The sequence below is a fragment of the Natator depressus genome, chromosome 16 (genome assembly GCF_965152275.1).
Source record: "Natator depressus isolate rNatDep1 chromosome 16, rNatDep2.hap1, whole genome shotgun sequence".
NCBI classification, from domain to species: Eukaryota; Metazoa; Chordata; order Testudines; family Cheloniidae; genus Natator; species Natator depressus.
Window position 1 is genome coordinate 16,489,397 of NC_134249.1, and position 25,130 is coordinate 16,514,526.

The following is a 25,130-nucleotide window of genomic DNA, read 5'->3' on the forward strand; positions in this document are numbered from 1 at the left end:
CTACCTAGTCATCTGGTGATGAGGACAAAGGAAGATAAACCACTGGAACCTCTTGCTGCAGTACTGATATCTGTATATACCTGTTCAGTGTGCTCATGCTCCAAAGGAGCTACCTCTGCTTGAGTTTGCAGCAAAATGGCTGAGGAGCTGATACCCCGAGATGGTTGGGTGAAGTGGATGTAGGATCAGAATTTTAAAGAACAACGAACCTCCCCTGGATTCCACGGAGGCCAGTGAGGATAAGGGTATAGCATCAGTTGCCAGCAGGCACTGGACCAAGGGGCCATCTCTATTGTGGAAACAGTGCCAATCCTGGTACTAATCCGGGATACAAAGAAGGTTTCAACCACCTTCTAGACCAATGTCTCAAGAACAAAGGTGAGGAGGAGGATGGCTGCCAACTTGATCCCAATGGATCCTCAAAGTCATCCAGATTTCATAGGGAAGCCAACCACCGGAGAAGCGAACAAATATCCAGCCTCATGCAAAGTTCAATATGTTGGCTGCATTGCCACTGAGGTAGATACCGAAGTCGGTGCCCTGACAACCAGCAATGATATCCTATTCTCACTCGGTACCAACACCGAGGTTGGTACCAATCCTGACAATGTGATCTGCCATGCTGCATCACCATTGATGCCAAAGATAGTCACTGTGCTGATGAAACCCTCCTCTCTAGGGGATGACTGGAAAGTTCCTATCTGCCACCACCTCTTGCTCTTTACTTTCTGGTTTTATATTAGATCAGTCTGCCCTTGCCCAGCTGGGCATCATCATTCATCAGACCTCATCTGCCTTGACTCTCCTCCAGGTGCAGCCTCTCATGGGGTTAACTGGCCCTTTTTAACAAGTCAGGTCTTGTGTGGGGTGGACACCCCACCCCACCTGTGAAGAGACTCACAAAAATTAAAAAAGAAAACATCTCAAAAACAACACTAACCTGAGATTATTGTTGAAAATATGAACACAGATGTCAGGAAATTCAAAGCTATAATTCCCCAGTAATTGTAGCTCACACCTCTACACACGCAAATAAGTGCACACTCATGGCCTCCCTTCAGTCAGACAGACAGACAGACATTTCCTGACATCTGAGCATTCAAATTCTCAGTTATAACATTCTTTAACAGTTGTTTATATTGAATTACCTTGGAGCAGGGAGTTGGGTTTTTTGTTTTTAAATATAAAGCAAAAAGATCCCTGATCACAGCATTAAATAAATCCATAATGCTACCACACAATGTAAGTGATATAATGTAACAATACGTGTAAGTTAGAGAGAAGGACCCTGCAGTAAAATTCATACTGGCGATTTTAATAGTATTGAAACAGTTTTTTTTCTAACTAGCATGGAACCTTCCTCCAGAACTCCTTAGCTCCACAATAGTAATCAAAAGAGGGCTGGGGACATTAGAATGTGTGAATGTGCTTAGCAAAATAAGCATGTGTCTATTTTACAGTCATTACTGGATTCTTGTCGAAGCTTGTTTACTAGTCTTTATATGTTTTGTGAAAATTGTCAATAATTCCTTTATACATAGCTTGAAAGGAAAAACAACCCTCCATAAATGTGCAACATCAGTGGTAATAGGATTTCAGAATGAATACTTCACAGCACACAAACTCCTTGTGTAAACTCTCCATCTGTTTGTAAAAGTAGAACTTACTTCACAATCTAACAATAAACACTAACAGTAGTCATTTACTCCACCTAAAAATAGACTAAGAATACAATACACCACTGTTTCAGCAACTGTCCTTTAAAACAATTTCAGAGTACAAATGTTAGCTTTTTATATAGAGAACATAAGGGGCAAATATTCATAAAGGGCAAATACTCATAAACAAATACATTTATATTGATTTTCCAGCATGAAAATCTTTACTGCAGTTTCTTCTGTTTTACTAAATACCACTGAGCAAACTTCTTACAATGGGTGTCCTGACAGTCCAAAGATCTGATACCAGAACACTAACAGACAATCAAAATACAATCCAATTAGTCAATATGAAGAACCAACCTGGAGTAGCGTAACATTCAGAAACTGTAACTTTATCATGGAGATGATGGTTAAACATTTTCTGTAGTTACTACTGCTTAGTTTTATATGTAAAGGACCGCAGAATGGGTTTGATTAGTGTGTGTGTCCCGTGGCGACCAGGAGCTCTGGGGATCCCCCTGATGCCCATGGTGGCCAGGAGTGGCAGTGGTCCCTCTTGCCGCCCACGGCAGCAGGAAGCAGCAGATCCTTCTGATTCCTGCAGTGGCGGGAGTCCCTCTTGCCGCCCATGGCAGCTGGAAGCAGTGGGGATCCCTTGCAGCTTCCAGCCGGCACTGGCTGAAGTCACGGAGGTCTTTGGAAGTCACAGATTCCGTGACTTCCGTGACCTCCACGACTAAATCGCAGCCTTACTCAGGAGAAAACTGCAGACATTAAAAATTTCATGACTGTATTCTCTGTAATTTGTCACAAAAAGAAAATACCTCAAATTCCTTTTCTCAAAGGCCCTGATCCTGCAATCAGATCCACATGGGCAGGTCCCCTCTGCCCACACAGAGTCCTGATGAAGTCAGTGAGGCTCTGCTCAAGGTGCAACGGTCCAATCCAGCTGGACTGTTTTCAGGACTGGGGCCTAAATCGTAACATATCATTCTTGGGTCCAAGCTTGTAAAACAAGAATGGCATGAAAAAGGATCTGTATTCTATTGTCAGCTCTGCTATGGAAGAACAGCAACAGGAGAAAGTCACCTCACCTCCCTGCTCTGTGCCTCATTTCTTCCTCTGTAAAACAGGAATCATGATGATAACCTGCTTTTGTGACGGGCATGTAGATCTTTGGATGAAGTATGTTACCTATTATGCATTCTATATCCATTTCAGGTCAGTGAGATTTTACCCTTGGGTAGAAAGATTGATGCATAGCAAGCATACCAAGTTTTCATTGTTATACTTTTTTAATGCATTATACTTGACCACATTATTAGCATTGCTGGAAGAAAGAGAACATAGTGATCATTTATGTTATTCACACAATCCCCCTGAATTTACTGAAGATTCAAAAACCCAAACAGACAAATGGGGGGAGGGAGAATTAGGAATATAATTCCCCAGAGAGTTACTAGCAACATCATAAACCAGGAGAGTAGAGGTTTCACCAGAATCCCAAGACTGAATTTTATTAAATCACAGTGTTGCAGTTTTCTTATTACGGAAGCATAGGCATGTCTCTGGCATCATTTTCTTTTTCAAATAATGTCTTTTACTTTCGTGGATTAAATCAAACTCTGATCACATGCACATAGTATTTTGTAGATTACATGCATTCTTTCAACTATTATAAATTTAATGTTTGACGTTTCCTGAAATTTGTTTCTCATTTCTGTGGAATTCCAATTGCTCACAATGCGTGTTTTTCAGATTTAGCTATAAACATGACAATTCATTTGTCTATGCAATCTCAGCATCTAATAAAGGCACCAACATGCATGTCAGAACTTCTACTTTCATCTAGTGGATGGGTTTTGTGTTTTGCAGTTATTCACCCTTCCATATCTAATATTTCTTAACCTGTTAGCACCTATTGGGATGAAGATACTCTACTTCGATAAAAGGCAGACTGTTTTATCCCTACAAATATAAGCTGAAAGTTGGTGTTCAATAGATGGAGATTTATGTTCCTTCTCATGTGGCAATTTAGAGGAAATAGAAGTCCAGATTCTACCTCTCAAATATTTTTTAAGTTTCTGGAGAGTTAGGAGATATTTTCCCTTTGAATCTGTGCTGTGCTGCCTGCTGTATTTTCCACATAGACCTCTAAAGCTTGCTTGCCCTCCTGGTTTTTATATCAAAGTTTCATTTAGAAGGCAGCCAGACAATGAAAACACCAGAAATTCAAGAGACAGAAGGAAAAACCCAGATAGTAGGAAAAACAAAACAAAACCTCCTACATTTGAGAGGACAGACAAATGTTATAGCTACCAAAATAATATCCTTTATCATTGTGTACAAGCCACAAGCTACAAACAGTGATGGAATGTTACATTTGTAATCTGTTCCTTTGCCAAGGTATTTTTCTCTCTTTCCAATAGAATACATTATTGGGACATATAATGGTAAAGTTACAGCAATAAAGATCCATTTGTTAGTACAGATTCTGGGTAAAGTGATACATATCAAGCAGCCACTCAAAACACCTTTTACTTTAAGCTCCAGCACACACTAAATGCATTTGAATTGGGAGCAAGGCTAAACTGGGCAATTAGCAGTATCAACCTTTTTTAAGGTTCAATACTTTTTAAAGATAAACATGTTTCTGGGTATAAGAAAAATTTGTGTGGAATAATAAAGATTCTATAAATCTGAACAAGGAATACTGAATTGTATTATAGCTTAGTATATATCATGATGTAAGTGGTATTTCATCATTTGACTAATTACCAGTGATTCACAGACGTTGTGTTTTCATTATAAGCCTTTAAAATTTGGAAAAGAATTCTGAAAACAAATATATGTATTTAAAAGTTTTGGCTAAAAAAATTCAGTAAGCCACTAAACCACAATATCGAGCAACACAATTTCTATTTTTGTTTGTGTCCTGAAGTGACTAGTATGTATGGGAAACATTATTAGTCAGATGAACGATATTCAGTCAGTTTGCCCAGACTGTGATTAGAAATTTTCCAAAATGAATTGTTTTATTGTGACACATGAAGTCCCCAAGAGACTGCCATTTTGAAAAGCAATGGTCAACTGTATACACAAACTCACATACTGCTGTACATCCTCATTCTTTACAGAGAGACTTGGCTCATATGACAAGGTCAAAATCTGAAAAAAATATTACTATTTAAGATGACTATTTAGCTGTTTGAAGTCTTCTGATGCAGAAAGGTAATTAAAAACAGCCCTCCCAAGAACAGGGTGAAACTAAAATCTCAATATCTTGGTTTGGTGGCCTATCAGCAAACACAAAGCAATTGGGTTCCCTCGAATTATGGGTGCTCACACACAAATCCTGCTATCCAAACTTCTTATCTGCTTGTTTCTTTTGACTGGAATGGATGAGAATCTTGTTCTCCAAATGATTTTGAGAGCAGGGTGCTTGTAAATTTCAGTTTCCTGGCAGCTCACTCAGACAGCAAGAATGGAGGGATGGCACAGTAAGTACATTCATGATTTCAAGAAACCAAGTCTTAGGTTTGCTGGAGGGTGGGGGCAGGGATGGAAGTGTCAAAGAAAAAGTTGTCACACCCCCCATTTCAGAAGGCTAGTTTTCCACCTTTCGCTTTTCTCTGTTCAATGGAAATTAAATATTAGAAACTTTTTTATTATTATTTTGTGTCTTTAAAAGGAAGGTTTGATGGGGTATACAAACCCTGCACTGGACAGAAAGGGATTAAAGAGCAGCCATGAGCTCAATAAGCTTCACCTTGCTACGTCTGTGCTAGGTGATAGTCTAGGGAAGGAAAGCCCAGTAGCTGGAGGCTGGCTGGGAAGAAGAGCAGACCGGCCACTCCCACATGCTGCAAGAAGCCTGGCAGGAACCCCAGAGCTGTCTGAAAAATGCAGCCTGCCAGAACCTCTCTGTGGGAGGATAGGCCTGGCCTCATCTGTAGACCCACTGCTAGGCTTTAGGATAGGCTGTTATAACTGAGGCCTGCCTCCTAGAAATGGGCTAGTAGCTGAGCCTAGGTTGGCAAAAGATCACTCTTTTGGCTGGTGTTTCTGCTGGATGGGGAGCAGGAGACTATTACCCTACTCAACACAAGGCTATGGCTACACTGCGTACCATACAGTGGCACAGCTTAACTGCTACAGCTGTAACGCTGAAAGGTCTCCCGTGTAGCTGCTCTTTACCACCAGGATTATGCTTGTAATGCTCTATGCTCTACTGCTGGCATAATGAAACCACCCCCAATGAGCAGAGTTAGATATGTCGGCAGGAGAGCCTCTCCTGCCAACACAGTGCTGTCCACATCACCACCTTTATCAGTAAAACTCATGTCGGTCAGGGGTGTGTTTTTTACACCCCTGGGTGACAAAAGTTTTACCAACAAAAGTGCTGGTGTGGGCTTGGCTCTGCTAACAGAAAGGCACCTATCTTTTGTGCAGGTGTAGGCATGTAACTTATCAATTAAATCAGCTTCTAGACCAGATGACTGGAGGGTAGCTAATGTAACACCAATATTTAGAAAAGGCTCCTGAGATGATCCTGGCAATTACAGGCCAAGAAGCCTATCTTCAGTGTCAGGCAACTTGATTGAAACGAACATGGTATGTTAGGGAAGAGTTAACATGGGGTTTTTTTAGGGAAATCATGCCTCACCAATCTATTACAATTCTTTGAGGATGTCACTAAACATGTGGACATGGGTGATCCAATTGATAAAATGTACTTGGACTTTCAGAAAGCCTTTGACAAAGTCCCACACCAAAAGCTCATAAGCATAATAAGCAGTCTTATCCCATAAGTGTAGGTCCTCTCACATATCAATAACTGGATAAAAGATAGGAAACAAAGAACAGGAAGAAATGGTCACTTTTCATAATGGAGAGCGGCAAATAGGTGGATACCCCAAAAATCTGTACTGGGACCTGTGCTGTTCAACATGTTTATAAATGATCTGGAAAAGGGGAAAAACAATGAAATGGCAAAATTTGCAAACACAACTATCTTGAATAATTTTTTAAAGTCCAAAACTGACTGAAAAGAATTACAGAGATCTCACTAAACTGGGTGACTGGGCAACAAAATGGCAGATGAAATTAAATGTTGATAAGTGCACAGTATTGGAAAACATAATCCCAACTATACACATAAAATGATGGGGTCTAATTTAGCTGATACCACTCAAGAAAGATCTTGGAGTTATTGTGGATAATTCTCCGAAAACATCCAATCAACGTGCACTGGCAATCAAAAAAGCTAAGAGAATGCTAAGAACTATTAGGAAAGGGATAGATGATATGACAGAAAATACCATAATGCCATTGTACAGATCCATAGTACACCTTCAGTAAGGTAGAATCTCCTTCCTTAGAGGTTTTTAAGGTCAGGCTTGACAAAGCCCTGGCTGGGATGATTTAACTGGGAATTGGTCCTGCTTCGAGCAGGGGGTTGGACTAGATGACCTTCTGGGGTCCCTTCCAACCCTGATATTCTATGATTCTATGAATACTGCATGCAATCCTGGTCACCCCATCTCAAGACAGATATATTAGAATTGTAAAAAGTACACAGAAGAACAAAAATGATGGAACAGCTTTCATATGAGTAGAGATTAAAAAGACTGGGAATGTTTATTTTAGTAAAGAGATGACTAAGGGGGTATACAATAGAGGTCTATAAAGTCATGAATGCTGTGGAAAAGTGAATAGGGAAGTGTTATTTACCCCTTCACATACCAGAAGAACCAGGAATCACCCAATGAAATTAATAGACAACAGGTTTAAAACAAATATATGGAAGTACTTCTTTACGCAACACAGTCAACCTGTGGAACTCATTGTCAGGGGATGTTGTTAAGGCCAAAAGTATAACTGGATTAAAAAAAAGAACGAGATAAATTCATGGAACATAGGTCCACCAATGGCTGTTAGTCAAGATGGTCAGGGACACAATCCCATCCTCTGACTGCCAGAAGCTGAGACTGGATGACAAGAGATGGATCATTTGATAATTGCCCTGTTCTGATCATTCCCTCTGAAGCATCTGGCGCTGACCACTGTTGGAAGACAGGATACTGGGCTAGATGGACCACTGGTCTGAACCAGTATGGCTGTTCTTATGTTCTATGGAAGTGTTCCAGGTAGGCAACAGGATTTCCCTTTTTAATCTGCAAAAGCCCCTTACAGATATTTTGCCTAGATTCAGACTGCACAAAGCTGGAGGTGGGGTTGGGGAGGAGAAGGGAGCCAGTTGGGTTCCTCAGATTCTCCCCAATCCACAGTGAAAGTTAATATAGTTTTTGGCTGTATTAAACATTCTGCATCCCTCCCTGAGTCAATTGTGGTGAGGGTAGGCCTGAAAGTGTGGCTGCTATAGAATCAGTATTCCCCATGGACAAGCAAGAAGTAGAGGACAGGAGGATCCACGGGTTTGATTCAAACATGCCACAAGTATGAAGAATTCATAGTAAACTCTTTGAATTCAGACTCACAGAGTTCTCTCTTGACCTCCCTTGCTGTTGCAAAGAGGAAAATGAGGAGTTTTTCATCTGTTCAGTTATTTTATCAGTCAAAATGTATATAAAAATAGAATTTTAGCATGAAGCCTGCAATGTTAAAAGGAAAATCTAGTTCTCTCCCCTGCAAATGTGGAGTGGAACCAGTGCAGTTCTATCATTTGGGGGTGAAAGCAGTGTTCCCTCTAATTTTTCATTTCCATGTGCGGAATGAATTTTGTTATGTGCACCAATATAGACACATCACCTTCATATTGGTGCACATAACAAAATTCATGTGGTGGAGGTAGGCAGAGGGGTTAGAAGTGTGGGAGGGGGCTCAGGGCTGGGGCAGAGGGTTGGGGTGCAGGCTCTGGGGTGGGGCTCAGGGGAATGGGGGTGCAGGCTGTCCCAGGGCTGCGGTGTGGAGAGAGGACTCCCCCCAACCCTCTCTCGCTGCAGCTCGGGGCAGGGGGAGAGGCGCCTCTCCCCAGGTGCGGCAGCTCCGGCAGGCCTGGGCCGGGCCGGGCCAAGGGAGGGGCTCTTCTCCAGCCACAGCAAGTCTGGGGCAGGTCCATGTTGGGGCGCCTCTCCCCCGGCCGCGGCAGGTCCACACTGGGGCCAGCGGGGAGTGGCGCCCCTCCCCCCGCCGGTCCGCGCTGGGGTCAGCAGGGAGGGGCACTCTCCCCTGGCTGCAGCAGGTCCGCGCTGGAGCCAGCGGGGAGGGGGACCTCTTCCTGCACAGCCCTGAGCCTCTGCGCGGGGCTTAATAGGCAGCTGTGCGGCTTAGAGGGAACTTAGGGTGCAAGCACCTTCTATGTAATGCTGTGAACTTCAGCCACTGGATTGAAGCAGATTCTACACAGGAACTCTGCAACTGCTCCATGGGCTGGTCACGGAAAGTGGGTGTTAGAGACGGTAGGAAGAATTTATCCATTCCCCATGTGCATTTCTCTAGTGCCCAGCCCATATACTCAAAGAGGAAGGATGTAACCGTTCTAATTTGGGACTTGAGATCCATTTCAATTTCCTGCTCCTGTCTGGCCTTCCGCAAGTCACAGTTCTCTGTACCTCGGCTTCCCATCAGTAAAATGGGGATATAGTATTCTTCTACCTCACAAGTGTGTTGTGATCATAAATGCATTAAAAAAGGTAAAGCACTCAGATTCTACAGTAAAATAGGGGCCATACACATATGTAAGACAGACTGATAAGAGCCTGGATTTAGGCCTCAGTGCACCACTCATATTAACCAGAGCACTTTATAGACCATATGCTAAAATGTAGTTTATGAGATTAAGAGCTGGGTTTGTTACAAAAGACTAAAGGGTTAAAGCAATACATTTGTTTAATTCAAAATCTGTTAATTCAAAATTGTAAGTAAACTCGTCTGATTAGCGTTCTAGTCACAGCCTTGCAAACATTTCTGGTCTGTTCCCTTGTCAGGGGCCAAGTACCACACTCACTTAGACCCAGTGTAGCCCTGTCAATTGAGGGGTCAGAATTTGACCCTAGATGCTTTACAGTGGAATATTTCAGGCAGCAAATTCAATGCAGAGCCACGTTCACTCATTTAGACTTTCAATATTTGCAGACCATCTTTGGAAGTGAAGAGCTGAATGAATGCGTAAATGTAAAGCTCAGTTTCTTGCCTTTTAAAAACAATGAACGTGACTAGCCGCTTGCTACCTTACCCAAAACCTATATGCTTCACCCAATAATATATCAGATGGCAAGATTGATACCAGCCATAGATACCACTGATGTTTCATGGTAAGAAGCATGACAAAAATGATTAAATAAGTAACTCATGTACTTTACATACAGGACTCAGTGTAACCAAATTACTGGAGAAACTTTTAATAAACCATAAAAAAGTCTATTTTAAGCTACATGAGCTTCTAATTTAAAAGGTTTTCTGATGGGATTTTGTGATCAACCCATGAAGTTTCTCTTCAGGATTATGTTTTTAACAAATATGTCAATTTGCCTGTGATAGATCAGAACTGAGAAATCTAACCTTAAAAACACTGAGGAACCAGAGCGGTCTTCTGCAAGGTGTATGTGTAGTGTGGAGTTTTTTTGTTTGTTTTTTGACGGGGGAATGTGGGGGTCTGAATATAGCAACATGCAATTAGGTGTTAATAAATTAGATTCCCCTCTAATGCAGACATTTAGAATGCATGATACACAATTCAAAATTTATTTTTGCTTCATAAATCCCTCACTTTATAGCCGTGTCACTCATTTCTCCAACGCAACTTTATACAGGAGTTTCACTATCATACAGTGTATTAAATCAGGCTGGGATTTTCAGAAGGCATGAAGGAGTTAGGGCATGGCTACACTTGCAGATGTAGAGCACTTTGAGTTAAACCCACCTTCAAAGAGCACAGCAGGGAAAGCGCTGCAGTCTGTCCACACTGACAGCTGCAAGTGCACTGGCGTGGCCACATTTGTGGCACTTGCAGCGGCATTGGGAGCGGTGCGTTATGGGCAGCTATCCCACAGAGCACTTTGTCCCATTCTGGCGCTGTGCTTGTGGGAAGGGTGCGGGACACTCTGGGTCTTGTCCCAACGCCCCGTAATGCATCGGTTCGCATCCCAGCAATCCCTGTGCTTCCGTCAACATTTGGCGCCATCTTTCAACGTTTTTTGTACTGCGCGCTCTGTCTTCCCCTTCGGTCTGCGGGAATGGAGCCCGAACAGCTGAGGAGTATGCTGACGAGTCTCGCCAGCACGTCACGTTTGGCAATCGAGTTATTCCTTATGATCCAAAGTGACAGCGAGGACTCCGACAATATCGACTCGAGTAACGCCTATGACACGAGTCTGCTTGTGGTATTCACGGACATGCTCACCACTGTGGAACACCGCTTTTGGGCTCCGGAAACAAGCACTGAGTGGTGGGATCACATCGTCATGCAAGTCTGGGATGACGAGCAGTGGCTGCAGAACTTTCGGATGAGAAAAGCCACTTCCGTGGGACTGTGTGAGGAGCTCGCCCCCACCCTGCGGTGCAAGGACACGAGATTGAGAGCTGCCCTAACGGTGTAGAAGTGGGTGGCTATTGCAATCTGGAAGCTGGCAACTCCAGACAGCTACCGATCAGTCGCTAACCAGTTTGGAGTGGGAAAGTCGACCTTTGGAATTGTATTGATGCAAGTTTGCAGGGCCATTAATCGCATCCTGCTCAGAAGAACCGTGACTCTGGGTAATGTGCATGACATTGTGGATGGCTTTGCACAATCTTACAGCAGTGTGGGGGACACTGAATGCTTTTTCTGTATTTTCTAAGTGATGTTAGTGCATCAGAATGGTCTTGAGGGCAGGCAGCATTTGTGAGATTCTCCACCCTGTCCCACCAATGTACAGTACTCAAAGCCTCTGCGGAGGGACCTCTAGGGATGAGACAAAAGCTTGGTCTCCATGTCTGTCACTTGCTGTAGGATTCTCTGCTCCTTGAAGTCTTTAAACAATGATTTGAGGACTTCAATACCTCAGACATAGGTGAGAGGTTTTTCGCAGGAGTGGGTGGGTGAGATTCTGTGGCCTGCATTGTGCAGGAGGTCAGACTAGATGATCATAATGGTCCCTTCTGACTATAACATCTATGAATCTATAAATGGGTTTCCCTAACTGCAGGGGGGCAATAGATGGCACACACATTCCAATTCTGGCACCAGCCCACCTAGCCTCCAAGTACGTTAATCGGAAGAGGTATTTCTCTATGGTTCTTCAGGCGCTTGTGGATCACCGTGGGCGTTTCATTGACATTAACACAGGCTGGCCCGGAAAAGTGCATGACGCATGCATCTTTTGGAACACTGGCCTGTTCAGGAAGCTGCAAGCCAGGACTTTTTTCCCAGAGCAGAAGATCACCATAGGGGAAGTCAAAATGCCCACTGTGATCCTTGGAGATCCCACTTACCCTTTAATGCCGTGGCTCATGAAACCCTACACAGGGAGCCTTGACAGCAGCAAGGAGCGGTTCAACAACAGACTGAGCTGGTGCAGAATGACTGTAGTGTGGCACTCTCTGCATGGGAAGCTGGAACAGGCCAATGACCGCATCCCCGTGGTTATATCCGCATGCTATACCCTCCATAACATTTGTGAAGGGAAGGGTGAACGATTCACTCAGGCATAGAACTCGGAGGTTCAACACCTGGAGGCTGAATTTGAACAGCCAGCGAGCAGGGCTATTAGAGGGGCCCAGCGCGGGGCTGCAAGGATTAGGGATGCCTTGAGGGAGAAATTCGAGGCTGAAAGCCACCAATAATGTCTGATGCCCTGCACGGGAATGAAGTGCAGTGGTTCCAATGTTCACAGGAATCTGTGTTTGCTACGCTGACTTGCAGTGCCTGTTTCTTTCCTGGGCTAAGGTATCTTTTACTTTATGCAATAATAAAGAATGTTTTCAAAGCCAAAAAATCCATTTATTGAAAAGAAACACAACTGCTTGGGAAACAGAAAGGGCAAGGGGGTGAGGTGGGGAACGGTACAATCACAGATTTGCGTATGTCCTGTTATCATACTCAGCCTTCCTGTCTGGAGTGCTGTGCAATGAGTGCTGCACTTCAGGATGGCTATATTGCATGGTGATGGGGGTTGAGTGCAGTGGGTAAGGGTCATAGTTTTCAGGGCTCGGTGGTGAAGCTACAGGTGTTGGAGGCAGCTGGTGGTGGTAAGAACCCAGATGTTGAGTTGGAGGTGACATGGGGGCACAAGGGAAAGAGTTCTGGGACAAGGGCTGCGGAGGGAAGGGGGGGCGGGATGCAGTAGTGCTCCGCCTGCATGGCTACGAGCGCCTGCACAGAGTCCACTTGGCGCTCTGTTATGCTTATCAGCCGATCCGTGCTTTGCTGCCGGAGCACCGCACTTTTGTGCCGGCGCTCCTCATTCTGCTGGCGGAGCCTCCTTTCACTGTTCTGCCACTCCTGCACTTTTTGATTTTCATTACTTGAATGCTGCATTACTTCATGCAACATGTCTTCCTTGCTTCTACGTGGCCTCTTTCTGATTCTTTGGAGTCTTTCGGCCGGTGATAACATGGACGGCTGAGATCTCAAGGTTGCATCTGTAAAGGCAAAATGCAACACTTAATAGAGGCAGCATTGTTCACATCAGACAGAGCAATGATTTCCTCATACTTAAGGCCAAGCACAGTGTACAGAATAGCATAATTTGCCCGTCCCAAAGCGAGCTCACATAACCCACGGGAGCCCCAAAATGGTGAGTAAGCACAAGGTCAAGCGTGACTGATTGTTTCATGGCTGTACTGTCCTCTGGGTTTCTGCACCTTGGGGAGAGCCAACAGTGGCAGGGGGCCCCTATACTGAACACTGTCCCCACATTTTCCACAGGAGTTCGTCCTGGAAGATATCTCGCTGCTGAGGGTGACCTGGGAAGCAAGGGAGGGTCTTCTACTGCAATGCGGCTTCCGCCCTGGCCCATATGCAGCTTGCCTGTGTGCAGCAATGGTCCCCCCGCCCCTCACGGCACAGTGGGGCGGACAACTTAGCCTTATTGGGACAAGAACCACAGTGACTCTCCCAAGAAACCTGCACAAGCACATTGCCCAAATTCTGGATGAGACCTTTGAAGAGATTACCATAATGTGAGAGAGCACATCAACGCCCTATTCTAGGCATCTAGGCATGCATGCAGCCCTAACCCACTTCCTTCCCAAAATAAAAGCCGCTTACTGGGAACCTCCTCTGGTGTTTGTCCTTCCCCAAGCACCGGCTGCTGCAACTGGCTACCTTCCTCCTGGCTTGAGAACAGCTCCTGGCTGCATGCATCTAGGGATGCTGGGGTGTCTTCCTCCATCTCAGCACCCTTGCTCCCACTTTGCTCCTCCTCCTCCTGCCTTGTTGAACTGGGCTCTGAAGTGTCCATGGTGGTACTCGGAGTGGAGGTGGAGTCACCCGTTAGTATCACATCCAGCTCTTTGTAGAAACGGCAGGTCACAGGGGCAGCACCGGAGCGGCTGTTTGCTTCACGGGCTTTGCGGTAGGCATTCTGCAGCTCCTTTACTTTAACCCTGCACTGCAGTACGTCCGGGTCATGGCCCCTTTCCATAATGTCCCTTGATATCTGCCCGAAGGTATCGTAATTCCTACAGCTGGAGCGCAGCTGGGACTGGACAGCTTCCTCCCTCCAAACACTGATGAGGTCCCAGCACCTCGCCATTGCTCCATACTGGGGATCGCCTGGTGCATGGAGCCATGGTCACCTGGAAAGATTCGCTGAGAGCACTCCACACCTGGCTGAGCAAACAGGAAGGGGATTTTCAAAATTCCCAGAGAATTTAAAGGTGACGGTTGGTCACCTGAGGGCAGGGCAGTAGAGTTCAAAGTGATGACCAGAGTGGCTAGAACAGGCATTGTGGGACACTTCTGGAGTCTGATCAGAGCGCACTATAGGACCAGGGTGTCCACACTGGTGCCGTGGCACTCCAGCGGGGGCGCACAAAACGTTATTCCACTCGCCAAGGTGGAGTACCAGGAGCGCTCTATGTGCCTTGCCAGTGTGGACGGGTAGTGAACTAGTGGACCTGGGGCTCCTTTAATGCGCTCTAACTCGCCAGTGTAGCCAAGCCCTTAGTTATCAGCTCCCCTTGAAAGTCAATGTGAGTTGGGTGACTAAGGGTATGTCTACACTACGAAATTAGGTCGAATTTATAGAAGTCGGTTTTGTAGAAAGCGTTTTTATACAGTCGATTGTGTGTGTCCCCACACAAATGCTCTAAGTGCATGTAGTTGGCGGAGTGTATCCACAGTACCGAGGCAACCGTCGACTTCCGGAGCGTTGCACTGTGGGTAGCTATCCCACAGTTCCCGCAGTCTCTGCCGCCCATTTGAATTCTGGATAGAAATCCCAGTGCCTGATGGGGCTAAAACATTGTCACGGGTGGTTTTGGGTACATATCGTCAGGCCCCCTTCCCTCCCACCTTCCGTGAAAGGAAGGACAGACAATCGTTTTGCGCCTTTTTTCTTGAGTTACCTGTGCAGACGCCATACCACAGCAAGCATGGAGCCCACTCAGGTAACTGTCACCCTGTGTCTCCTGGGTGCTGGCAGACGCGGTACTGCATTGCTACATAGCAGCAGTTTATTGCCTTTTGGCAGCAGACGGTGCAGTATGACTGGTAGCCGTCGTCAACGTAGTCCTGGGTGCTCTTTTAACCGACCTCAATGAGGTCAGGGGCGCCTGGGCAAACATGGGAGTGACTCAGCAAGGTCATTTCCCTTTTAAGTTTCGTCTCATGACGATTCAGTCCTACCGGCAGTGCACTGTCTTTTAATCAGCAGCCAGCAGAAGATGATGACCAGCAGTCATACTGCACCGTCTTCTGCCGGGCACCCAGGAGAGGACAATGGCTAGCGGTCGTACTGCACAGTCTGCTGCCAGCAAGATGTATAAAGATAGATGAAGTGGACCAAAACAAGAAATAGACCAGATATGTTTTGTATTCATTTTCTCCTCCCTCCCTCCGTGAAATCAACAGCCTGCTAAACCCAGTTTTGAGTTCTATCCTTGAGGGGGCCATTCTGTTTCTCACAAAGCCACCCCCCCTTTGTTGATTTTAATTCCCTGTAAGCCAGCCCTATAAGCCATGTCATCAGTCGCCCCTCCCTCCGTCAGGGCAACGGCAGACAATTGTTCCGCGCCTTTTTTCTGTGCAGATGCCATATCACGGCAAGCATGGAGCCCGCTCAGATCACTTTGGCAATTAGGAGCACATTAAACACCACACGCATTATCCAGCAGTATATGCAGCACCAGAACCTGGCAAAGCGAAACCGGGCAAGTAGGCGACATCAGCGCGGTGACAAGAGTGATGAGGACATGGAAACAGACTTCTCTCAAAGCACGGGCCCTGGCAATGTGGGCATCATGGTGCAAATGGGACAGGTTCATGTGGTGGAACGCCGATTCTGGGCTCAGGAAACAAGCACAGACTGGTGGGACCGCATAGTGTTGCAGGTCTGGGACGATTCCCAGTGGCTGCGAAACTTTTGCATGTGTAAGGGCACATTCATGGAACTTTGTGACTTGCTTTCCCCTGCCCTGAGGTGCAAGAATACCAAGATGAGAGCAGCCCTCACAGTTGAGAAGCAAGTGGCAATACCCTGTGGAAGCTTGCAACGCCAGACAGCTACCCGTCAGTCAGGAATCAATTTGGAGTGGGCAAATCTACTGTGGGGGCTGCTGTGATGCAAGTAGCCAACGCAATCAAAGATCTGCTGATATCAAGGGTAGTGACCCTGGGAAGTGTGCAGGTCATAGTGGATGGCTTTGCTGCAATGGGATTCCCTAACTGTGGTGGGGCCATAGACGGACCCCATATCCCTGTCTTGGCACCGGAGCACCAAGCCGGCGAGTACATAAACCGCAAGGGGTACTTTTCATTAGTGCTGCAAGCACTGGTGGATCACAAGGGACATTTCACCAACATCAACGTGAGATGGCCAGGAAAGGTACATGACACTCGCATCTTCAGGAACTCTGGTCTGTTTCAAAAGCTGCAGGAAGGGATTTTATTCCCAGACCAGAAAATAACCGTTGGGGATGTTGAAATGCCTATAGTTATCCTTGGGGACCCAGCCCATCCCTTAATGTCATGGCTCAAAGCCATACACAGGCAGCCTGGACAGTAGTCAGGACCTGTTCAACTACAAGCTGAGCAAGTGCAGAATGGTGGTAGAATGTGTATTTGGACGTTTAAAAGCGCGCTGGCGCAGTTTACTGACTCGGTTAGACCTCGGTGTACCCAATATTCCCACTGTTATTACTGCTTGCTGTGCGCTCCACAATATCTGTGAGAGTAAGGGGGAGACATTTATGGTGGGGTGGGAGGTTGAGGCAAATCGCCTGGCTGCTGGTTACGCACAGCCAGACACCAGGGCGGTTAGAAGAGCACAGGAGGGCGCGGTGCGCATCAGAGAAGCTTTGAAAACCAGTTTCATGACTGTCCAGGCTACGGTGTGAAAGTTCTGTTTGTTTCTCCTTGATGAACAATGGGTACACTCCCCCTTGATGAACAATGGGTACACTCTTTCACGGTAAACCTTGCTGTTAACATTACATACATAGCACATGTGTTTTCGTTCCAAGGTTGCATTTTGCCTCCCCCCAGCATGTGGCTAGCCCCTCCACCCTGCCCGTGGCTAACAGCGGAGAATATTTCTGTTCAGCTACAGGCAAACAGCCCAGCAGGAATGGGCACCTCTGAATGTCCCCTTAAGAAAAGCACCCTATTTCAACCAGGTAACCACTCTCCTGAGGATAACACAGAGAGATAAAGAACGGATGTTGTTTGAACGCCAGCAAACATACACTGCAATGCTTTGTTCTACAATGATTCCTGAGTACGTGCTACTGGCCTGGAGTGGTAAAGTGTCCTACCATGGTGGATGGAATAAGGCTGCCCTCCTCAGAAACCTTTTGCAAAGGCTTTGGGAGTACATCCAGAAGAGCCGCGAATGCCAGGGCAAAGTAATCATTAAACATGCTTGCTTTTAAACCATGTATAGTATTTTTAAAGGTACACTCACCAGAGGTCCCTTCTCCGCCTGGCGGGTCCAGGAGGCAGCCTTGCGTGGGTTTGGGGGGTACTGGCTCCAGGGTGACAAACAGTTCCTGGCTGTCGGGAAAACCGATTTCTCCACTTGCTTGCTGTGAGCTATCTTCCTCGTCCCCAAAACCTGCTTCTGTGTTGCCTCCATTTTCATTGAAGGAGTCAAACAACACGTCTGGGGTAGTGGTGGCTGAACCCCCTAAAATGGCATGCAGCTCATCATAGAAGCGGCATGTTTTGGGCTCTGACCCGGAGCGGCCGTTCGCCTCTCTGGTTTTCTGGTAGGCTTGCCTCAGCTCCTTAAGTTTCACGCAGCACTGCTTTGGGTCCCTGTTATGGCCTCTGTCCTTAATACCCTGGGAGATTTTGACAAATGTTTTGGCATTTCGAAAACTGGAAAGTAGTTCTGATTGCACGGATTCCTCTCCCCATACAGCAATCAGATCCCGTACCTCCTGTTCGGTCCATGCTGGAGCTCTTTTGCGATTCTGGGACTCCATCATGGTCACCTCTGCTGATGAGCTTTGCATGGTCACCTGCAGCTTGCCACGCTGGCCAAACAGGAAATCGAAATTCAAAAGTTCGCGGGCCTTTTCCTGTCTACCTGGCCATTGCACCTGAGTTGAGAGTGCTGTCCAGAGCAGTCACAATGGAGCCCTCTTGGATAGCTCCCGGAGGCCAATACCGTCTAATTGCGTCCACAGTACCCCAAATTTGACCCGGCAAGGCCGATATCAGCGCTAATCCCCTTGTCAGGGGTGGAGTAAGGAAATCGATTTTAAGAGCCCTTTAAGTTGAAAAAAAGGGCTTCGTCGTGTGGACGGGTGCAGGGTTAAATTGATTTAACGCTGCTAAATTCGACCTCAACTCCTAGTGTAGACCAGGGCTAAGTCCCTCAAATTGCTTTGAAAAGCATCAAAGAATAAAAAACACTTACTGGCAGAAGATTACTTCTGGCATTTATACATCTGAGTTTGTTTCATTTTAAAAAATGGGATTTGGTAAGGAAAATGATCTACCATGCCATTTATGCCTGGGCTTGCCAAGTACAGCTCACAAACTTATGCAAAGTAACTTAGAAACTGAAAAAAAAGAAGTTGTTTGGCCATTTTCCCACTCTTGTGGTCAGGTTCCTTCTCCCCGATGTTCTGCCCCTACATCACAAGAAACCAGTTTGCAGTCACAGCAGAGGTCAGAAAAGACTTAATGTGGTAATACAGCTTTTCTGACACTCAGGTCCCCATTTCCCTCCCCTCTTTCCCTCCCTCACGTGCCAAACAGTTGTAGTACAGCTAAAGCATACGGAGAGGAAAAGAGAATGTCAGAAAAAATTCCCCTAAATATAACAAAAAAAAAATCAAAGCTAGAATCTAAACAGAATTCTGCCCCTATAAGTATATTTCTATACTGTCTCTACATTACCTTCAGCATTTTCAGAAAAAGAAAAAAAATGAAAATATTAAACTGCATTATTACTTCAAGATCCAGTGGAGTTACATCACAGAAGAATTAGGTGACTCAATATATAAATCCAACATTTAAAAAACTTAAACATAAATGAAAAGCTAGTTCAACTGACTAATTAAAAAAGAAACTGGTGTTCGTAAAGTAAGTTAACAGAAAAAATATATTTTCTGAACACTAAACTAAAATGGAAAACGATAGCACTATGGTCTCCTACCTAAAAGGATATAGCTAAGACTTTCAAAAGTGTCTAGTGACTTTGGGTTCCTCAATTTCTGAGTGCCCAATTTGAAACACCTTGTGATTTTCAGTGTGGGGGCACTCACTACTTTCTGAGAATCAGGCCCTGCTAAGGTACCAAGAAATAGAGCACCCAAACAAAGCATGCAAATCACCAGTCACTTTTGAAAATCCTGGCCTACTTGTTTTTGTAAAGCAGTTTTTCTATACAATGATATTCCATATTTCAACTCTTTTTGTATTGCAAATGCCACCTGCTCCTGTTGCTACCCCACAGACAGGTAACTGAAAGGGAGATATTTTTTCTGGACACACACAGTGACATTTCTAGAATGGCAAATAGACCTATATACGGCTAAAAAGCACTGAAAATTTTGTGGCAATGCATATGGGGGCTTTCGCCTTCCTCTGAAGCATGGGTCACGGGTCACTTGCAGGTTTAAACTAGTGTAAATGGTGGATTCTCTGTAACTTGAAGTCTTTAAATCATGATTTGAAGCCTTTAGTAACTCAGCCAGAGATTATGGGTCTATTACAGGAATGGGTGGGCGAGATTCTGTGGCCTGCAACGTGCAGGAGGTCAGATCTTAAAGTCTATGAACCAAGTATTACACACATCATAAGAGTATACCAATAGGACAGTAAATACAGAGTCAAAAGGGACAATTATGTGCAACATACCACACCAACTACTCTGTTCAGTATTCTTATGTAGTACAGAAGCACCAGAAGGGACCACATATGGTTGCAAGCAAGAATCCTGATCCCCTTCCAAATAGTCTCTCAGAAGTCCTGCTTACTCTCTAGCAGGAGCAATCTGCAGCCGGAGAGACTTCTTGTAGACTCTGAAGGCACTACCAGCCTGATCAATGTTTTCCTATTCATCAATCCTACGATCTGCTGCAGTCTCTCTTTTGTCTGCCATTAACAATGTCTCTCAGCAGGGAGTGGTTTATTATTCTAATAGAATGACCCAATAAAGAAAAGGTCAGCTGCAAATCATTATCATGAGAAGATTTAATTACACTTGTGCCCTGGTTAAGGACACTCCCTGCACAAAGATGAGATATTCAATGCATAGATGATTGACAGTATATTTTAATGCAAGGTTACCTCAACTTCCTTCATATTAAACACACATCTTATGCTAGGCTATTTTTCTTTTTTGGCTGCCTGTATTTGTAATTACATTTCTCAGCTCAAAACCCCTTTGTAAGAAGAGGCCATGAACATAGATTTTTGATAATTAAAAGCTCTTCGGGTAAACCTTTCAAAATGTACATCACAACGAGCAGCTCTATTTTTCCCCCAAAGAAAGATTTCATGTCAGCCTAAACATTCCAAAATTTGTATCTGTGGAAGACTACCGCACTCACTCTCCCTGCACAGCGTGTAGCACACCTAACAAGCCCGTGAGAAGTACACCCATGCACCATACTCTCAGGCTACATACAAGCAGCTTTTTGTGGTTTTTTTAATACATTATGTGTAAGAAAATAATGACAAATTAATACATAGTTGGAAACCAAAGCAAAGCAGATAAGATTTCTGTTAGGAGCAACCTAATAATAAACAATTACTCACCTTCCTGTTCTTCAAGATAATTGCATAGCTGCAGACATGTGCGCATCTTGTGCATCAGTGTCAGGGAGTTTTTCCTCGCAGTAGCCGTAGGGGAGGGGCAGCTCCACCCTCTGTCTCCTTGTGCTCCATACCCATATAAAAAGTGTGGAGTTGCCCTGCCCCGCCTTCAATTCCTTTGCACCAGAAAACAACGTTGGGGAAAGAGGGTGGGTCGTGTAATGGACATATGCAACACATCTTGAAGAACAACTGTTACCAGAAAATAACGTTTTTCTTTGAGTGCTTGTAAGGATCCAATGCACTGTAGGTGACTCTCAAACTGTTATCTTAGGCAGTGGGGCTCGGGCGGTCATTGGTAGATGGACAGCAAGCCTGCTTTATCCATCTTTGTCTCATCTGTTGACTTAGTGGTAAGAGCATGGTGACTAATAAACGTGTGTACAGAAGACCACATCATTGCTCTGTAAGTGCTCGTAACAGGGATGTGCCCCACAAATGCTGCTGAAGCGTCATGTTCCTTGGGAGAGTGTGCTGTCAACCTTCATGTAGCATCCTGCCCACTACCACATACGAGAGATGCAACTGGTAATCCATTTGGAATGTCTGAGTTGTATTTGGGTAACCTTTCATGCGTTCCATGTACTGGCTACAGACCCTGAAAGGTTTTGTTCTAGTCAACAAGAATACTGTGCTCAAGTGTGTTCAGCACCTTAGAGAATTGAGCCCTTAGGGATTAAACTAGCTCAGTAGTGAAGGCAGAAGCAGCACAACTTATTTCAAATGCAAAAGAGGCAATTTAAGAATGCCTGAATCTGGACAGCTGCAGTGATATATAGAAGATATATTTCTGTCCTGGCTATGTAGGTTGCCAAGAGTCACTCTCCTTCCTCACATATTACAAGTAGTTTAAGGACCTGATATTACTCCCAAAGTCAATGACAAAATTCTTGTTCACTTAAACTCAAGTTAGAGTAAGCCCTGAGAAAGCTTGAATAAAGGAGATAATGAAAAAAAGCATATGCTGAAAGTTAAGCAAGTATTTAAGTGCTTTCCTAAGTAGGGGTGAACTTAAGCATATTTCAATGCTCTCCTGAGTCAGGGCCCTACTTAAATGGTAAATGGTATAAAAAGTGTTAAACAGGTGATATTACCATGCTGCTGTGCCAGCATGATGAATGGCACAAAAGCAGAGGCTGGGGGCCAAAGCAACATTACCCACAGCTAGAACACTATGTTTCAGTAGCAGAATTTCCATCCACATCAACAAGGGAATTAAAAACAAAAGGAAGGGAGTGATTGTAGAACAACAAAAATGAATTAGCAGCTGAGGATAGTATTTTAGCTGCACTAGCAAAAATTTATAATTGATTTTCTGTCTGTGGTATTGGAGTAGCTACCTTTACAATGAAAATAAATTTTCTTTTTAAAGTACAATCACACATTAACAAAGTTCCATAAAAGCAATTTTCCATAAAAGTGGAAAGTGGCATTTTCCACTTTTATGCATCCGATGAAGTGAGCTGTAGCTCATGAAAGCTTATGCTCAAATAAATTGGTTAGTCTCTAAGGTGCCACAAGTACTCCTTTTCTTTTTGTGAATACAGACTAACACGGCTACTTCCTTGCTGTCATAGACTGTTGAACTAAAAGAGGAAAAGTTCAATAAATCATGCCAAATTGACTGATCCAACATTGCAACATTTATTTTTAATGTGCCCCCTCTAGCTCAATCCCTAATACAATCAGACAAGAATCAGTTAGTAATTTTAATATCCACTGCAGCAACCGAGACCATCTTTAACACTTATATGGCTAGCAAAACTGGAAAACTTCAACAGTCTGAGGGTTAACAAATGTAGCGCTTGAAAGATAAACATCTACAGACACACTCCAGTGAATTTAAAGCATAGGCTCTATTATGAATGTGCTGATTATGAATGGAAGCCAAAGTCTAGAATATTTGCTCATTCATACTTAGACTGGACAGCTCACAATTAGAGAAGAGCAGGAGCTCTCTAACCTGTACTATAAAGTCATCAGAGTGTGTCTGACCGTAGTTAATCATTTGCTAACCACCATGAATCGTTCAATTTTTCAACTACAATAGGCTATACTAGCCAACACTGAGGGGGGAAAATGCAACTGTTAATCTTAAAAAACACAGTGTACAACACCTACTTATTCCAAAATCAGTTATTCCGTGATCATTGTCCAATTTGCAACAGTTATCTGTCTGTGGCTCTACCTCAATACAGTAACTAAAAAACAAGCCATTACCAGTTAATAAAGACCAATTAGTTAGGGATTATTCCTTGAGCTCATAGGTTACTTGGTCACAGCAAATCTAATTGATGTCTGGTTAATCAGGCTGTAATCTATTTTTGGTTAAAAGGGACACCAACAACATTAAATCTAGTCAATTGAAGAAAATGTTAAGAGCACTTTCTGGCAGAACACCTGTCCGATCTATTTTCATGGTTTTACAATCCCATTTTCCAAAAATGTTTTTCTCATCACTCTTGCCACTTGAAAAATTCACGAACAAAAATGAAAACTAGTAATTCACTATACAAGTGAAACAACGAAACTGATTAGAGACAGAGTGTTGTTAAATTCATAAGGTTAAACTGAAAGAATATGCTTTTTTCCAGATTGATCTCTTTCCGTTATATTTTTATGTGTTACTTCTAACAAGGTACGTAAATTATTTTCAGACACAAATGTGATTTTTCAGGTTGATAGTTCCCATTAACTGATTAGTCCCCAAACCCAGAACTAAGTTTAACTTGTATCTTAGTCCTTCAGAAATAGTTCTTTTAAGATTCTGTGGTCCACAAGGCACATACAAACTTGTCATGAACAACAGTGTCATCTTTCCTGAACCACGATCAAAAATCTGAGCACCACAAAAATGAAGTGAATAAGGTTCTGCATGTAAAAGATACAAAAGTAGATTAAAATAAGCATTCTTGATGGTAGTTTAGTTTTATAGTGCTTTTTGGGACAGAACTCTTCTGTTTTTAAAAATACATCAAACACCAAGATACCTTCTGCATTTTAGTGCACACTTGTTTGTAACACCAAACACTGAATGTAATAACCAGAAAAAGAGCTCAATGATTATAAGACTCAGGTAGTCTAGGGAGGTTGAAACAGACTGACAGGCTCCAGCCAAGCTGGCTGTGTAAGTAGTTCATGCATCTGCACTTTGTCTTTCTAGAACTGAAATGGTACCTAAAAGCATGGAGACAAGGGGTACAAAATAATACATCACTCTTCAGTAAGAATCCTGGCAGAGGGTAGCTAGGCCTCCCAATTAGACCTTGAAAGTAGGATGATATGATCATTCATTTCCTAGGACATGCCACTAATGCACTTTGAATTTTAAAAAAAATCTAATTGGTTTTGAATGTTACCTGACAATGAGATTCAAAAACCAAGACTTTTTCCTAATGAGGAAGCATCCTCCTAATATTAGTGGTTTATCTCATCAAAGCTCTGTACAAATATTACCTAATTCATTTTCAACATCCTTGTGAAAATGGTACTATTCACATTTTTCAGGTGGGGAAACTGAGGCAAGAAGCAGTTCAAACATTAATAATAATTTGAATTTATATAGCAATTTCATTTGTAGATCTCAAAGTGCTTTTATAAAAAGTATTATTATTCCCGTTCTACAAATGGTATAACTATGGCAGAAGGGTCAAATGAAACAAAACAAGTCAGTGGCAGAGCATAACTAGAACTCAGTAGAATCTGGCTCCCAGACCTGTCCGCAGTCCCCAAGCCCTGATATGCTGCTTCTCAATCCCCTGCTATCATTCCCCATAAATGTGGAGGTAAAGTTTCTAAATCGTTTAGCCCTTTGAATAAAACTGCTTAGAACAGACATCGGTTTTGCTTTCAAATGCAGGAACAAGGTAATGGATGAATGTGCTGTCCAACATTCTGCAATGAAGCTTTGTGAGGTATTAAACAGTTGATTAGAAGGAACCATGGATCAGACTGGAATGCCAGATGACATAAAATGTATCTTTTCTATACTATCATTCTGGAGGTATTGGTAGACTTAGCTAACATTAAACAAA

General features: G+C 43.9%; 2 protein-coding genes across 3 annotated transcripts in view; both read right to left on the reverse strand.

The window, feature by feature from the left end:
- Positions 1–25,130, reverse strand: part of MED27 (mediator complex subunit 27) — a 185,238-nt gene that overhangs the window by 63,199 nt on the left and 96,909 nt on the right. The window lies entirely within an intron of this gene.
- Positions 12,653–14,431, reverse strand: LOC141999905 (uncharacterized). Its single transcript, XM_074973776.1, has 2 exons — positions 13,873–14,431; positions 12,653–13,244 (listed from the first exon to the last, which is right to left on the reverse strand). Exons 1-2 carry the CDS (start codon positions 14,357–14,359, stop codon positions 12,805–12,807), a joined length of 927 nt encoding a protein of 308 aa, XP_074829877.1. The 5' UTR covers positions 14,360–14,431; the 3' UTR covers positions 12,653–12,804.